Source organism: Giraffa tippelskirchi, chromosome 1 (genome assembly GCF_054371585.1).
Source record: "Giraffa tippelskirchi isolate mGirTip1 chromosome 1, T2T-mGirTip1v1.2.pri, whole genome shotgun sequence".
Lineage (NCBI taxonomy): Eukaryota > Metazoa > Chordata > Mammalia > Artiodactyla > Giraffidae > Giraffa > Giraffa tippelskirchi.
Genome location: NC_137275.1, coordinates 104,223,140 through 104,236,401, shown reverse-complemented (window position 1 = coordinate 104,236,401; position 13,262 = coordinate 104,223,140). Strand labels below are relative to the sequence as shown.

The 13,262-nt window shown below is 46.2% G+C and overlaps 3 protein-coding genes across 17 annotated transcripts in view; 1 reads left to right on the top strand and 2 right to left on the bottom strand.

Annotated features, from left to right (window-relative positions):
- Positions 1 to 7,541, bottom strand: part of LOC145504779 (neurotrypsin-like) — a 74,674-nt gene extending 67,133 nt beyond the window's left edge. Inside the window, 1 exon segment of the mRNA XM_081486090.1 lies at positions 6,999 to 7,541. Within this exon segment, the coding sequence (XP_081342216.1) occupies positions 6,999 to 7,491 (493 nt within the window). The 5' untranslated portion in view covers positions 7,492 to 7,541.
- LOC145505369 (uncharacterized) overlaps positions 1 to 13,262 on the top strand; it is a 138,375-nt gene that overhangs the window by 89,172 nt on the left and 35,941 nt on the right. The window contains exons 2-4 of one of the 15 annotated variants that reach the window (XM_081487357.1): positions 10,068 to 10,153; positions 10,834 to 11,039; positions 12,469 to 13,192. In XM_081487357.1, coding sequence (XP_081343483.1) covers positions 10,068 to 10,085 — 18 coding nt within the window. In that variant the 3' untranslated portion in view covers positions 10,086 to 10,153; positions 10,834 to 11,039; positions 12,469 to 13,192. Of the gene's footprint in view, positions 1 to 6,693; positions 6,848 to 7,282; positions 7,354 to 9,914; positions 11,139 to 12,468; positions 13,193 to 13,262 lie in introns of those variants that run through there. The other 14 variants (XM_081487306.1, XM_081487272.1, XR_014053025.1 and 11 more) reach the window with 14 other exon arrangements.
- Positions 9,240 to 13,262, bottom strand: part of LOC145505605 (uncharacterized) — a 65,969-nt gene continuing 61,946 nt past the window's right edge. Inside the window, exons 4-5 of the mRNA XM_081488111.1 lie at positions 10,729 to 10,838; positions 9,240 to 10,124 (exon numbers count right to left, since the gene is read on the bottom strand). Coding sequence (XP_081344237.1) covers positions 9,975 to 10,124; positions 10,729 to 10,838 — 260 coding nt within the window. The 3' untranslated portion in view covers positions 9,240 to 9,974. The remainder of the gene's footprint in view (positions 10,125 to 10,728; positions 10,839 to 13,262) is intronic.

Below are 13,262 nucleotides of genomic sequence, written 5' to 3'. Positions count from 1 at the left end.
CCTCCGCTATCGCCCTGAGTTTATAACGGCCCCCAGCAAAACAAACACTGAGAGCACTTGTAAATTCTCACCATTTTTCATAAAAGTGAAAATTGGATTTCCTTTGGTTAGCGAAAACAAGTACTGATGTAGGTCTTTCTTAAAAGTGAAGCGGCATAAAGCAAACTTTCAAAAAGTGGGGGATACCTGTATAAGGATTGTATGGTCAGGCCATCCCAGATGGCCGTCCCCTTGCTCTCAGTACATCCCTCTGTTCCATCAGTCCCTGCGTTACACCCTACTCATGTGACTGACCTTCCCTCTTAATCATAGAGCCTAATCAGTCAACTCCTACATACCTGCCCCAACTCCAGCTAGGGACTGTGTGAATTCTTAGAACAGAGCATCTCCACTATGACAGCTTATCAAAGGGGTGGTGAGAGGTGTGCTCCTCTGCTGGTTTCCCTGGTAACCAGTGAGCCAACCTGACAAGTCAATTTCCTCTATAACTGGTAACCTCCCTCTCCACCTCCCAGCCCCAGCTCTCACCTCTATTCCTCCTACCTCACACCCCCTACACACACACACACACACACACACACACACACACACACACACACACACACACAGCAAAGACTACTGCCATGTCCTGCTCACCGCCTGCCACACCTGGTGAGATGCTGCTTCAGGAGCTGGCTGCAGACATGTAAGGCCCCCGCATCCATTAAACCATGGACGTAGGAGGCTGGGCAGGCACCAGGGCTTGCAAGTTTGTGGTGTGCAGCCCAAGAGGACAAACCTCAGTCACATTTTTTGACAGACTCTGTTGGTTCTCTTGAATAACTACCTGCTTCTCCCTGCCAGGCGAGGCCCCACGTGTTCAGAGGTCAATCCTGACTAATACAGGCAAAGCATGGTAACTGCATTTTCCTTCCCAGAGAGTGCCAGGAAGGTCTGAGCAATGAAACACAGGAGGGAATCTGTGCAGAAGTTCTGGGAAGGTCTCCTTGCTCTTTCAATGGGACATACATAAAGAGGATACCCTATCTTGCTTCTTCAAGTTATTCTATCTCAATATGAAATCTGGAATAACCATTAGTCTAAGGATAAAACCACACTTTGAAAATAATAGAATCAAGAGAGTAGCAGAGAGATAGAGATGTACTATGTTGGAGCCCGACTTCTTGTAATATGAACAACAAACCTCCTTATTTATTCAGTCATTTTGAATTAGGTTTTCTATTCTTTGCCATCAAAATTGCGTGAACTGATCCAAGCCACATTCATATCCAAGTTCATAATCATCACCTGTTTTCCTTCCCAAACTTCACAGCCATCTTTATTTTCAGTTAGTAAAAACATATATACATTTTGTTCCAATCTTTTCCCTTCAACCTTATCATGAGCATTTTTCCATCTTCTATAGACAATCTTCACAATTATCACTTAGGAGCTGCACCACACACTGACTCTTTGAGACCCTATGGACTGTAGCCTGCCATGTTCCTCTATCCATGGGATTCTCCAGGCAAGAATACTGGAGTGGGTTGCCATGCCCTCCTCAGAGGATCTTCCCGACCCAGGGATTGAACCCACGTCTCTTATGTCTCCTGCACTGGCAGGTGGGTTCTTTACCATTAGTGCCACCTGGGAAGCCCTTAGGACCTGCACAGTATACATCAAATAAAGGGATCTCTGAATAATACATTATTGCTGCGCACTTAGGTTTGCCTTCACAGTTAAAAAACCAATTACTTTTACAAAGGTTACCTTCACACACACACACACACACACACTGCATAAATATAAATATATGAGTATATATGCTTCATAAATATATCCATATTTATATATGAATAAATATATATATTTAATAAATATATATGCAGTAAGAGAGTGTGTGTATGTGTGTCTGTGTACAGTGTGTGTCCAGGATAATCACTCATAAAAGGCAATAGTAACTGAACATCTAATTTTCTTCTTAAAATTTTTTTCACATTACTGAAGAGTCTGATAATGCCTCCAAATCAAAAGTATTTTATATCTGCCTTAGCCTGAAAAGGAGATTGAGCTCAATATCTAAAATCCAGCCAGGAAATGTATCAAATCTGTTGTTGCTAATAAATGATTTTAGCATCTGCTACATAGAATCAAGATGCAGCATTAAAAAAATTTAAAAAGGGACAGCTTTCAGCCAACTTTTTAATTAACCTTCACTTCAAACACCAGATGGACTTCAAAGAATACTGCCTGTAAACAGCAGCATTTATCCCACAAGACCACTATCTCTATTTGAATCAGATTTGGGTGAACAGATTAGCAGGACATGACAAAAAGTCAGATCTATGAATCATTCTTTCTGGTAAAATCTCAGTTATTAGAACACTATTGATTCTTCTATCTATTTTACCTATCAGTCACTTAAGGTTGAGTTCCACTCAGCTGCTTGTAACAAAGAGGAGTTCCCAGCACAGTGCAAGCAAGTTGCCCCACCTGAGGGGCCAACCTGAGACTAGAGAAGGGATTTCCCTTTCCAGTCAGGAAGTCGTAAATTACTGGGGCTCCCCAGGTAACACAGTGGTAAAGACTCTGACTTTCAAGCACTGCAGAAGGAAATGGCAACCCACTCCAGTGTTCTTGCCCGGAGAGTCCCAGGGATGGGGGAGCCTGGTGGGCTGCCATCTATGGGATCGCACAGAGTCGGACACAATTGAAGCGACTCGGCAGCAGCAGCAGCCAATGCAGAAGACACAAGAGATGGGGGTTCGATCTAGACGATTCCTTGGAGGCGGAAATGGCAACCCGCTCCAAGTATTCGGGCCTGAAAAATTCCATGGACAGAGGAGCCTGGTGGGCTACAGTCCACGGGGTCACCGAGAGACAGATCCAACTGAGCGACTGAGCACATTCCTGGAGGTCATCAGTCACCTGTTAATTCTTCCTGTAGAAATGTCAAAACTAACCTGGCTCACATTCAGTTAATAAATCATATTCTGGTGAGCTAAGTTGGTATTACCCCACACTGGTCAAATAACAAGTGTGGTACCATTTTCTAAAACCACACAAAAAGTTACCATAGGCCTGCCGTATGTGCATGCATGCTAAGTTGTTTCTCCTTGCGATCCTACTGCCTGTAGCCCGCCAGGCTCCGCTGTCCATGGGATTCTCCAGGCAAGGATACTGGAGTGGGTTGCCATGCCCTCCTCCAAGGGCATCCTGACCCAGGGATCCAACCCAGGGATTGAACCTGCATCTCTTATGTCTCCTGCATTGGCAGGAGGGTTCTTTACCACTAGTGTCACCTAAATCTAGTAGGATTAAGTCACAGAATGGCAGATTCAGCTGACGTGACCACCCACCGCTACACAGCTTAGGTGGGTTCTGATGCCCTCCCCTGGTTTTCCCTGACTGTGGCAATGAGTTTTCAGTTTCCAAATGACCTTGACTGCTCATTAGAAATGCACATTCCTCAGCCAGATTCCGGAGATTACTTAAACAGGGTCTCAAGGCTAGAGCCCAGGTATCTGTATTTTAATAAGCCCCCCCAACCACCACCCCCGTGCCATGATTCTAATGCTTATTGTAAGAACTAACTCTCCAGGCTGATTCAGGGTATTCCAATCCCCCAACGATTCTTTTATCACTGATTTGCAAGTTTCACACACCCAGGGCCCAGGCATAATCTTCCTTGTTCTGAGACATTTGAGCCATTGGAGTGTCCACGCCCTGCCCCACTCACCTGAGATCCCCCTGCCACCCCTTCAACTAGGTTTCAATCAACTTTCCACCTTGGAGACACCAGCTTCCTCATTTGTCTCCACGCAGCCAGGTACATGAAAATCTAGCCTCCAGTACATTTTTCAAAGGAGGGATTCCGTTACAATTAATCTTCTTTCCTTTTGTTCAAGCTATTTTTTGTTTAAAAAAGAAAGAGAATGAAAACCCTGGATATTTTCAAGCCATAAGAGACTGGAAATCACATGCATTGGGCCAAACATAGCTTCCTTTCTCTTTCCTTTTAAACTAGTCTTTAAGCTACAAAAATAGAATCATTAGGCTTTTCTACAGGCTTCCCAGGTGGCTCAGTGGTAAAGAATCCACCAGCAATGCAGGGGACACAGGAAATTCGAGTTCGAGTTCGTTCCCTGGGTGGGGAAGATCCCCTGGAGGAGGAAATGGCAACCACCTCCAGTCAGTATTCTTGCCTGGAGAATCCCACTGACTGAGGAGCCTGGCAGGCTACAGTCCATGAGGTCAAAAAGAGTTGGACACAATTGAGCAATTGAGCACACAGACTTTCTACACGTTTATATAATTAAAGAGGAAAATGAGCTATGGAGTGAAATGTGCACTATCTTATAATGTTCCTATAAGAATTAAATGAGACACTGGAGAAGGAAATGGCAACCCACTCCAGTATTCTTGCCTGGAGAATCCCAAGGACGGCAGAGCCTGGTGGGCTGCAGTCTATGGGGTCGCACAGAGTCGGACACGACTGAAGAGACTTAGCAGCAGCAGCAGCAGCAGAGGATGATGGAATCACTAAATGGGAGCATCTCCCATTGATATCTCCAGTTCTAGGTTACTTCTAGAGTCAAATGTAAACCTAGGGCCTCAAGGAAGACCACACTTCCTCTTGGTAGGAACCAACAGAATCAATTCCATGAAGACTTCGCATTTTTAAATTAAATATTCTGTGAGGAAAAGAAACATGGTATAGACACAAAGTGGGTTTTCTCACTGTGCCAGATGGGGAGACCACCTAGAACATGTAAGACAATCCTTATCAGTTCCTGGGTTACAGTAAAACTGATATTTCAGAAAAAAAAAAAAAAAAAGAATTAAATGAGAAAACTAATATATAAAATGCTTAGCTCAGCATCCAACACAGAATGAATCCTCAATAAATCCTACCTGTTAACTATCAGGCTGGGCTGTTCTGGTACGTGCTCAGTGCTAGGAAAGTCCTTTGAATACATCTATCCCCAAACTGCCTTCTTCCAGATAAGGAAATCAAAGCTTGGGGGTTAAGAGTCCTACTCAACACTGTATAGCTACTGGCTGAGCCAAAGTGGACACCAGTGCTCTCCAGAGCACAATTCCATATTCTTTTCACCACACCATGATAGCTTTGTTTACACTCCTAACCGAATGTAGAACCAGGACAGCCATAGTTTCAGAACATGTCAGTCATTTTAAGGCATGACTATGCCCCGTCAGAAAGTGAGGAGTGAATGACAGACAGCCTGGAAAGTAATTAAATCATTACAGAGCCAGCAGACTGTTTTCCTGTTTCTTTTTTGGGGGGTGGGGTGGGGAGGGAGTGTATTTATCTCCCATCTTGGGGGGTTTCTTTTGCTTCTCTTGTGTTCAGTCAGGCACTTTATTTCAGGAAGTACACACTATTATGCAGTGCTTAGAGTTTTGTCTAGTGAGAATTAGCTATCAGCATAAAGGTATCTATCCCAAAGAGTCTGTACTGATGTTAGGTTTAATTTTCTTTTCAACACAAGAGGGTGGGGAGAATGAACCGCCAAGCTATTCTCCTCATTCCGAATGTAAAATTTAAAAAATTATGTGTTAAACAGAGAACAATAGATCACTACAGTGTTTTAACTTTGAATTCCACTTATTTATATATATATGTATACACAATAGGAAATATGAAATATAATAATAGAAAAATGAAAAAAGTGTCAGTGTTTGCTAACCATGAGCTTTTACTACAAATAAAGAGTGAAACAGCACTAGGGCTGTCTGCCTGATATCACCTCAAATTTTTTATAGCCACATTGGCATTCTGTCTGTGTAACAAGTGTAGCGATGACTTCATTCTCTAGGATGAAGGATAATGGATCTTAACCTTCCTATCACTTCCCTTTAACTCAAAGCACTAATGCAACTGAAGGTACATATAAATAAAATTTTATGAAGGGAAAGAATGGCCCTGTGAAAGTTTAACCTCCAAATCACCAAAAGGTACAAAGTACAATATATCTCAGAATCACAATTAACAAAGCCCCTGCCACAAAGCTTGGATGGAGAGCTGCCAAAAATTTTTTTTAAGGAAAATCTAAACTTTGAAGAACTTTAGGGTTTTTTTCCACAACTATTAAAGAAAAAAAAAAAAGCCCTAATGGTAAACAAAACGCCACCAACTCAAAACAAAGCACTGTTCAAAGGCAGATGATTCACTTACATTAAATCTACTAATGTGATCTTTCACATTAATTAATGTGAAACATCTTACCAACTTTATCTCTTTACCAACTAATTCCGGTTTTCCACAAATAACATATACAGTTGAATACTGGCATTCTTGAAAACAGCACTTGACTATATCAAGTTGCTTCTTCCCTAGAATAGTTACTGTTCCTATCTTTTGCCTTTCTTCTCCACTCACTGATATTTACCACGCTGTGCCCCAGAACATGAACATCATTTGACAAGTCACATTTGGGCCCAGAAAGTTTGCAAAAACCTTTTCAAATACATGTCAACTGCGGGCAGAAATTGAGCGGGGGTGTGTGGTAATTGATTGTCATATTAGATTTAATATTTCCCTTTCCAAAACAGGTAATTAGAAACTATCTTCTCTTTTACTTTGCCACTTCTACGTAAATACGGCACCATTCTCAAGGCAAAGCTGATGCAGAAAACACACATCCACGCCAAGCGCGCGCGCACACATCTCCTTCCCCTCCCCCCACACACATCACAGTGGCTGGAGACAAGCCCGCAGCCCGGAGACAAGCCGTCACCCAGGAGCCCGAGAGTGCACCACCCTCCATTGAGACTGTCACCCCAGGTAACCGCACACAAAGCGCGCCTCGCTAGTTCACAGTCACGGTGCCAAGGTACTTGGACGGTAAGTCCGTGGCCGTCCACCTTCACACAGAGCGAGGCAAACCCGCAACCCCACCCGCTCTCACTTTCTCCTCCAGGAGCACCTAACGCGCTCGCCCACCCAGGCGGGCTCCCCGCCGGGCCCCGGTCGCCGCCGCTCCGCGGCCACTCACCCCGTCTGCAGTCGCAGTAGCCCCAGTCCACCTTGCCGCGGGCGTCCCCGTAGAAGCACCAGGGTCTGCCCGCGCCGTCCGGACTCCGGCAAAAGTTGTGGCGCTGCCCTCGCAGTTGCGCCCAGCCCGCCGGGGGCGACAGCGCGAGGAACGGCGGCACGTCTGCCCAGCGCAGACAAGGAGCGCCGGAGTCTGTCACGTTGGCCCCGGGCGCCCCGGCGGGGCAGTCCCCGGGAGGCGGCCGGGTCATGCGGAGGCCGTGCGCGCGCGAAGCGCGGAGCGCCGGAGGGGGGTGCAGGACGCGCGGGAGAGGGGGCGGCGGGGGCGTCTTCTGTGGCCGCCGCTGAGTGGCAAGGTAATAAGGGTCCTGGGGACCCCGAGAGGGCGCATGGTGATAGCGGTGGTGGAGCGGATAACCGAGGACCGAATCAAAGCTGACCACGCCGGGGAGCGCCCCGAGAATCAGAGCCACCGCGAAGTGGGGGAGCTTCATGGTGCCGGAGCCGCGGCGTCTGGTCCATGCTCCCCGGCTCCGCCGCTTCTGAAGGGGAGGCGGGGGAGGCGCTGCGCGTCCCCGGAACCCCCGCTCCAGCCCCCTCCCGCCCTCCCGCGCGCGGACCGCCTCCCGCCGCGGGGCCCGCTGCCGCGCCCCTGCTCGCTGCGCTCGGGAGCGGTCCCGGGCGGGGAAGGCGTGCGCTCCGCGGAGCCCTGGCTCGTAGAGAGGACCGGCCAAGAGAAGGCGCCGACCCGGGGACTCTGCCCTCTGGCGGCGGGCACAGGCGCGCGGTCTCGCCCCGGAGCCGGGCTCCGCCCTGTCCTTGCCGGGCTCCCGCTGTCAGCGCGCCGGGCCGGGCCAGACCAGCTCGCTGGCACCCCGGCGGCCTCGGGGTGCCTGAGCCAAGTCCGAGGGTGCCCACGCGGGGGACGGTCTTGGCTGCTCTTTGCCAGCAGCCGACACCACCACAGCCTTTCCGTCTGGCGGCTGCCAAACCTGCCACCAGCCCCTGCAGCCCACCTCTCCTCCACCCCTTTGCCGCGCTTCATTTCCTATGTTTTGAAATATTTATAAGTGTGGATGGGTTTAGTCCCTTGAAGTCCCGGGGTAAAAGCTATCAAAGCCCACTTGGAATGCCGAAGCCATTTTCCTGAGCTGTGAGCTCCTCAAGGACAAGACCACATTTCGTTTCCTTTATCTCCCAGTGCTTAAAACTTAAAACCGCGGGCCACACTTATTAGGCTCCAATAAACATTTGCTGAAATTAAATTCCTGAACCGACCCAGGGAAAGCAGGTCGAGCCTTTCTACTTCCTGCCACCCACTCTCCACCCGGTGCCCTGAACAACACCAGTTGTTTGGTTATTATTGGGATTCAGTGAAGCCCTCTTAATACCAAATTTCCTTTCTAGCCAGAGAAGATTTCATCCGTCCGGGTCTCCATCCTATCCAAAAAGCCCATCCCTCTAACACCTGCCTCGTTTTGGCCGAGCATGGGACTTGAGTTAAGCCTACTCATTTGCCTCTCCACAGTGGACTCTGTCCACCGGCAACTCTATAGCTGTTGGCTCGACCTTAGGAAAGCCTTTTCAACAGCTCCCCCGATTTGCACTGCCCCACTTCCCCGGCCAGAAAAAAAAAAAGTTGGTTTAGAATCTTTTTAAAAATCCCTGAAGCTGGATGTTTTAGGGATTTCCCCCTTCAGTTGTTCCTGACTATGCCACGGAAGTTAAACAAGAAACAAGGAAGGCCAATAAAAAAGGTAATGTTTTACATCCTGGCATAATCGTGTTGAAGTGTAGGGGAGACCGGCTGCCCCACAGTATACTGTTGTTTAGTCGCTACTCTTTTATGACCCCATGACTCTTTTGTAGCCCACCAGGCTCCTCTGCCCATGGGTTTTCTCAGGCTAGAACCCTGGAGTGGGTTGCCGTTTTCTTCTGCAGGGGATCTTCCTGACCCAGGGATCCAACCGGAGTCTCGTGCATCGCAGGCAGATTCTTTAGTGCGGAGCCACCTGGGAATCCCATCGTACACTCCTCTGAAGAAAACTTGAACATTAAATGTTTATTGTTAAAACCTAGTTTCAGTTAGAAACTGAATTAATTTCCTACCCCCAACTCAAATAATCTTAGTTTAACCATTCTGAATCATATTACTGTTTTCTTAATTTTTCACCCCTGTTAATGAAATATCTGATTTTTACTTAGAGAAGTGGACAAATGAACAATATTAGGCATCCAGGAATGTGTTTATTAAATCTTTATTCAAGATGTTTTTGCTCCAGATGCTTTTACCCACTGTTTCATTTTTTTTAAACTTACACTTTTCTGATTCCAAAAGCATAGTTAAAACTGTACTTGGCGAAGAAGAGTAAAGTTAAAATACATATTTGGGGGAAGTTGATTTACTTATTTTAGTAGAGGTCAGCAGAATTCACCAATCACAGATTTTTTCTTTTTTTTTTTTACTTAACCATTGATTTGTACACTTTATTTTTTTAATTACTTCTTTATTTTTATTTATTTGTCTGTGCTGGGTCTTGGTTGTAGCACATGGGCTCTAGTTCCCTGACCAGGGATTGAACCCAGGCCCCTACAGTGGGAGCACGGAGTCTGAGCCACTGGACCATCAGGGAAGAATCACAGTTTAGTCAGTTCAGTCGCTCAGTCGTGTCCGACTCTTTGCAACCCCATGAACCGCAGCACGCCAGGCCTCCCTGTCCATCACCAACTCCCAGAGTTTACCCAAACTCATGTCCATCGAGTCAGTGATGCCATCCAGCCATCTCATCCTCTGTCGTCCCCTTCTCCTCCTGCCCCCAATCCTTCCCAGCATCAGGGTCTTTTCCAATGAGTCAACACTTCGCATGAGGTGGCCAAAGTAGATTCCGACAAATCATAGATTCTTTGTCTATTATAGGTGACAGTTCTAAAAGGAATCACCCCTTTTCTTCAAAACTGAGTCTCCACCTTCTGCCACTCACATGATGGTCCAAGAAAGGCTCGCCCTGGGATTCTGATCGGCCCGCTTAGCCCTGCTTCTCTCCTTTCTCTGCATGGCTCCTACACCCAGGGCTTTCACACTTGCTGAGAGTCTGGAGGCAGACCTGGTCCCAGTGTACCTATGCACCTTGGAGAGAGGAAAATAACAAGAAAGAAGTGAGTAGAAGAGAAGATGGTTGGAACTGAGCTCCCAAGAATAGGGACCCTGGTGTGGCCTCTTCTCCAGCCCGTTTTACACCTAAGAGGAACTGACAATTTTCCAAGGTCTACTTAACAGTTAACAAGTTATGAAGCTGATTCATACGAAGTGGAGTTATCCACAGAAAATTCCACATCTGGATGTAATCGCCTCCATTTTAAAGCGTACCCTTTCCGAGATGATAAAACAGCATGTCTGTAATTGGACTGTGAAGTCAAGGGCCTCGATTTGGGTTTTGTCCTCTATTTTACAGGGAAAGTATGACTTAAACAGACCTGCTCTTTATGTATTACTCCGCCCTCCTGCTAATCTCTTCCTTCCCTCTCTTCCTTCATTCCTCCTGGCTGCTACCAACATGCAGATGTTTAGGATTTCCAATTCCCCATCCGATGGAATGGATTCCCCTTCCCTGATTTGCGTTTCTCCCTCCTGCCTCTGTCACATTACACTGCCTGTGTTGGGGGCTGGGGGAGAAGCCTCCCTCCACCCCGGAGAACCACCACCTAGCCACCGCTCCTCAGCCGCTCCTCACCCTGTCACACACAGCAAAGCCAAAGGAAAGGGGGCGGCAGCTCCATCGTGTTACAGCTGCAAGAAGCCCACTGTGGATGCTTTCTCTGCTTTCCAATCCCTTCAGCAGCGCTAAAGGAGCCAGGAGAAGGAACAGAATGAAACAGATGACACTTGGCAGGCATTTCCCAGCACAACCCTTCAAAAGCCCCATGAGGTCCCCCAGTCTCTCTTGTCACCTCTGTAACCTCCAGTTCCATCAAGCAACCTGGGTGACAAAGGCTCAAGAGCTCAACTATCCCCAGCCTCCCAGCCAAAAACCTAAAAAGGGAAGTGAAGAGGGGTGTCTCCCTGCCCACCTCACAGCAGGGAGGAGGTGCAGCCTTGGGGGTGGAGCCGGGCGCGAGTATTGAATACATGTGCATACCTGCACTTTACTGTGGCAACTGTGTTATATAGGGACATTTGGTTTTATGGTCGTTTAGGGGATCATTATGCTTTACCTACATAATGGACTGAATATACAGAGTTCTAAAACCAATACACCAAATAACTTGGATAAGTTCCATGTACAGTTTGGGTACTGCCTGTATTTGGAAAAGCAAAATGCAGTATTTACTTGAACAATTCCAAGTGCAAAAATATTGTTAAAAAAGAAACACTGGGCATTGTTCTTTCACATAAAAGCAAAAATATATTAAATAATATCAATAACATAAGTCCATGTCTAGGGACTGTGGAAGATTTAAAATTATAAGACATTATCAGGCCTTTGGTCAAGGGGGGGTGGATACAACAAAAGAACATATAGTATTTAGTTAAAAGTTCTGGAAAATAAAAGAAAGGTCCAGAAAACAAGTAATGAATTGCTAAATGAATGGCACAGTGGTTTGGCCAAAGGGGCTCTGCTTGACTCATTGTATTCATAATGCTTTTAAGAGGCATTTGATCTCTATTTTCCTTATTGTTTTAAATAGAATTTTATAAAACAGAATACTTTTTTGTTTCCATTTATTTTAGAAAGTTCATCTAACCTTGGTGTAATCCCTACCTGGAAATTAATTCTGTAGGTTCATTTTCAGGCTTACTCAAATTATACATAGGGTATATGAAGAATATAGATGTAAATATATAGATTTTCATTGTTGTTTTGTTGCTAAGTCATGTCTGACTCTTTTGTGACCCTATGGACTGTAGCCTGCCAGGCTCCTCTGTCCATAGGATTTCCCAGGCAAGAATACTGGAGTGGGTTGCCATTTCTCTCTCCAGGAGATCTTCCCGAACCAGGGGTCAAACCAGCATCTCCTACATTGGCAGGAGGTTTCTTTACCCCTGCGCCCCCCCAAAAGAAAAAATGTTATTTTGGCCTTGAAATATCTTAAGCAAGTTCCCTTAGTTTCCTAAGTCAAAGGCTCAGCATCTTCAAAAAAGGGATAGTAATCATGTTTCCAAGATAGATCTGATGGGGGGAGGTAACTGAGATAATGCCTATAAACTGATGAGCAGAGCACTCAGAAAGTGCCAACTATAATGCGGTAGATTAGCCTCAGTAACTGCCTTTGAGTTTTAACTCCTCAGAGTAAGTCACTCTGTGAAAACCTGCCTCCACAAAGCAGAAAATCCCCTCCCTACCACGCCCCTGTCCCTTGCTGCCCCCCAGCATCTCCCCTCTAAGATGGAAGACAAATATGCAGCCACCCTAGCTTCACTCCCCTGAACACTAGTCCTGTCTGATGGGTTTTCTCTCTCCTCATCCCCACAGGTTTGGTCCCTGAAAGCCAAGGCACTACGGACAAACCCGAATGAACTTTCTGGTCAACCCATCACTAGATATTTTGAGTTAAAACTCTTTTCCTGAGCCGTCTGCCTGAGGATAATGAGTAGTTTTCAAATCTCTCAGTTGCAAGTGAGCTGTGGTCACTTGTAAAAGGAGTAAACAGATAGAAAGAAAAACCTGGCTAGAACTGTTTGCCGGTGATCTGGGAAGCACAGAATCTCCGTGTTGAAAAGGACTTAGAGCCCCAACTCTGTCAAATGCAGGAAACCTTTCTAGAATTTCCTAACAAGTAGACTTCCAGGTATTTTTTAAAAACTATGGGTGGGGGAAATTTCTACTTGGAAGCTAGCTCACTCTGTCTCTAGAAAATCCAAATTGTTAGGAAAATCTTCCCATCTACTAAGCCACAAGTTGCCTCCAGGTGGAAACCTACTTTATCCAGCTATGATGCTGGTTATACTCCTACTGATTTAGAGTCCAGCAGACCTGGGTTCAAATCCCTATTAAATTTATTAGTTTCCTGGCCTCCGGGGGGGGCAGTGGTATTAAAGAATCTTTTCTCCCCAACTTCTTTCACGTTCAAGAAAGAGATCTCCCCATTTGGAGTGTGCAGATCCAAGAACGGCAATTGATTCGCATTACTGGACTCCCTTAATAGTATTATTGTGGGAGGTATGAGTCTGTATAAGAATAAATGTTCAATGTCCTATTTTCCCTCCTTTTGCTTACTGTTTTCCCTACTTCATCACTGGAATCTTAGGGACCATAAAGTTGAGATT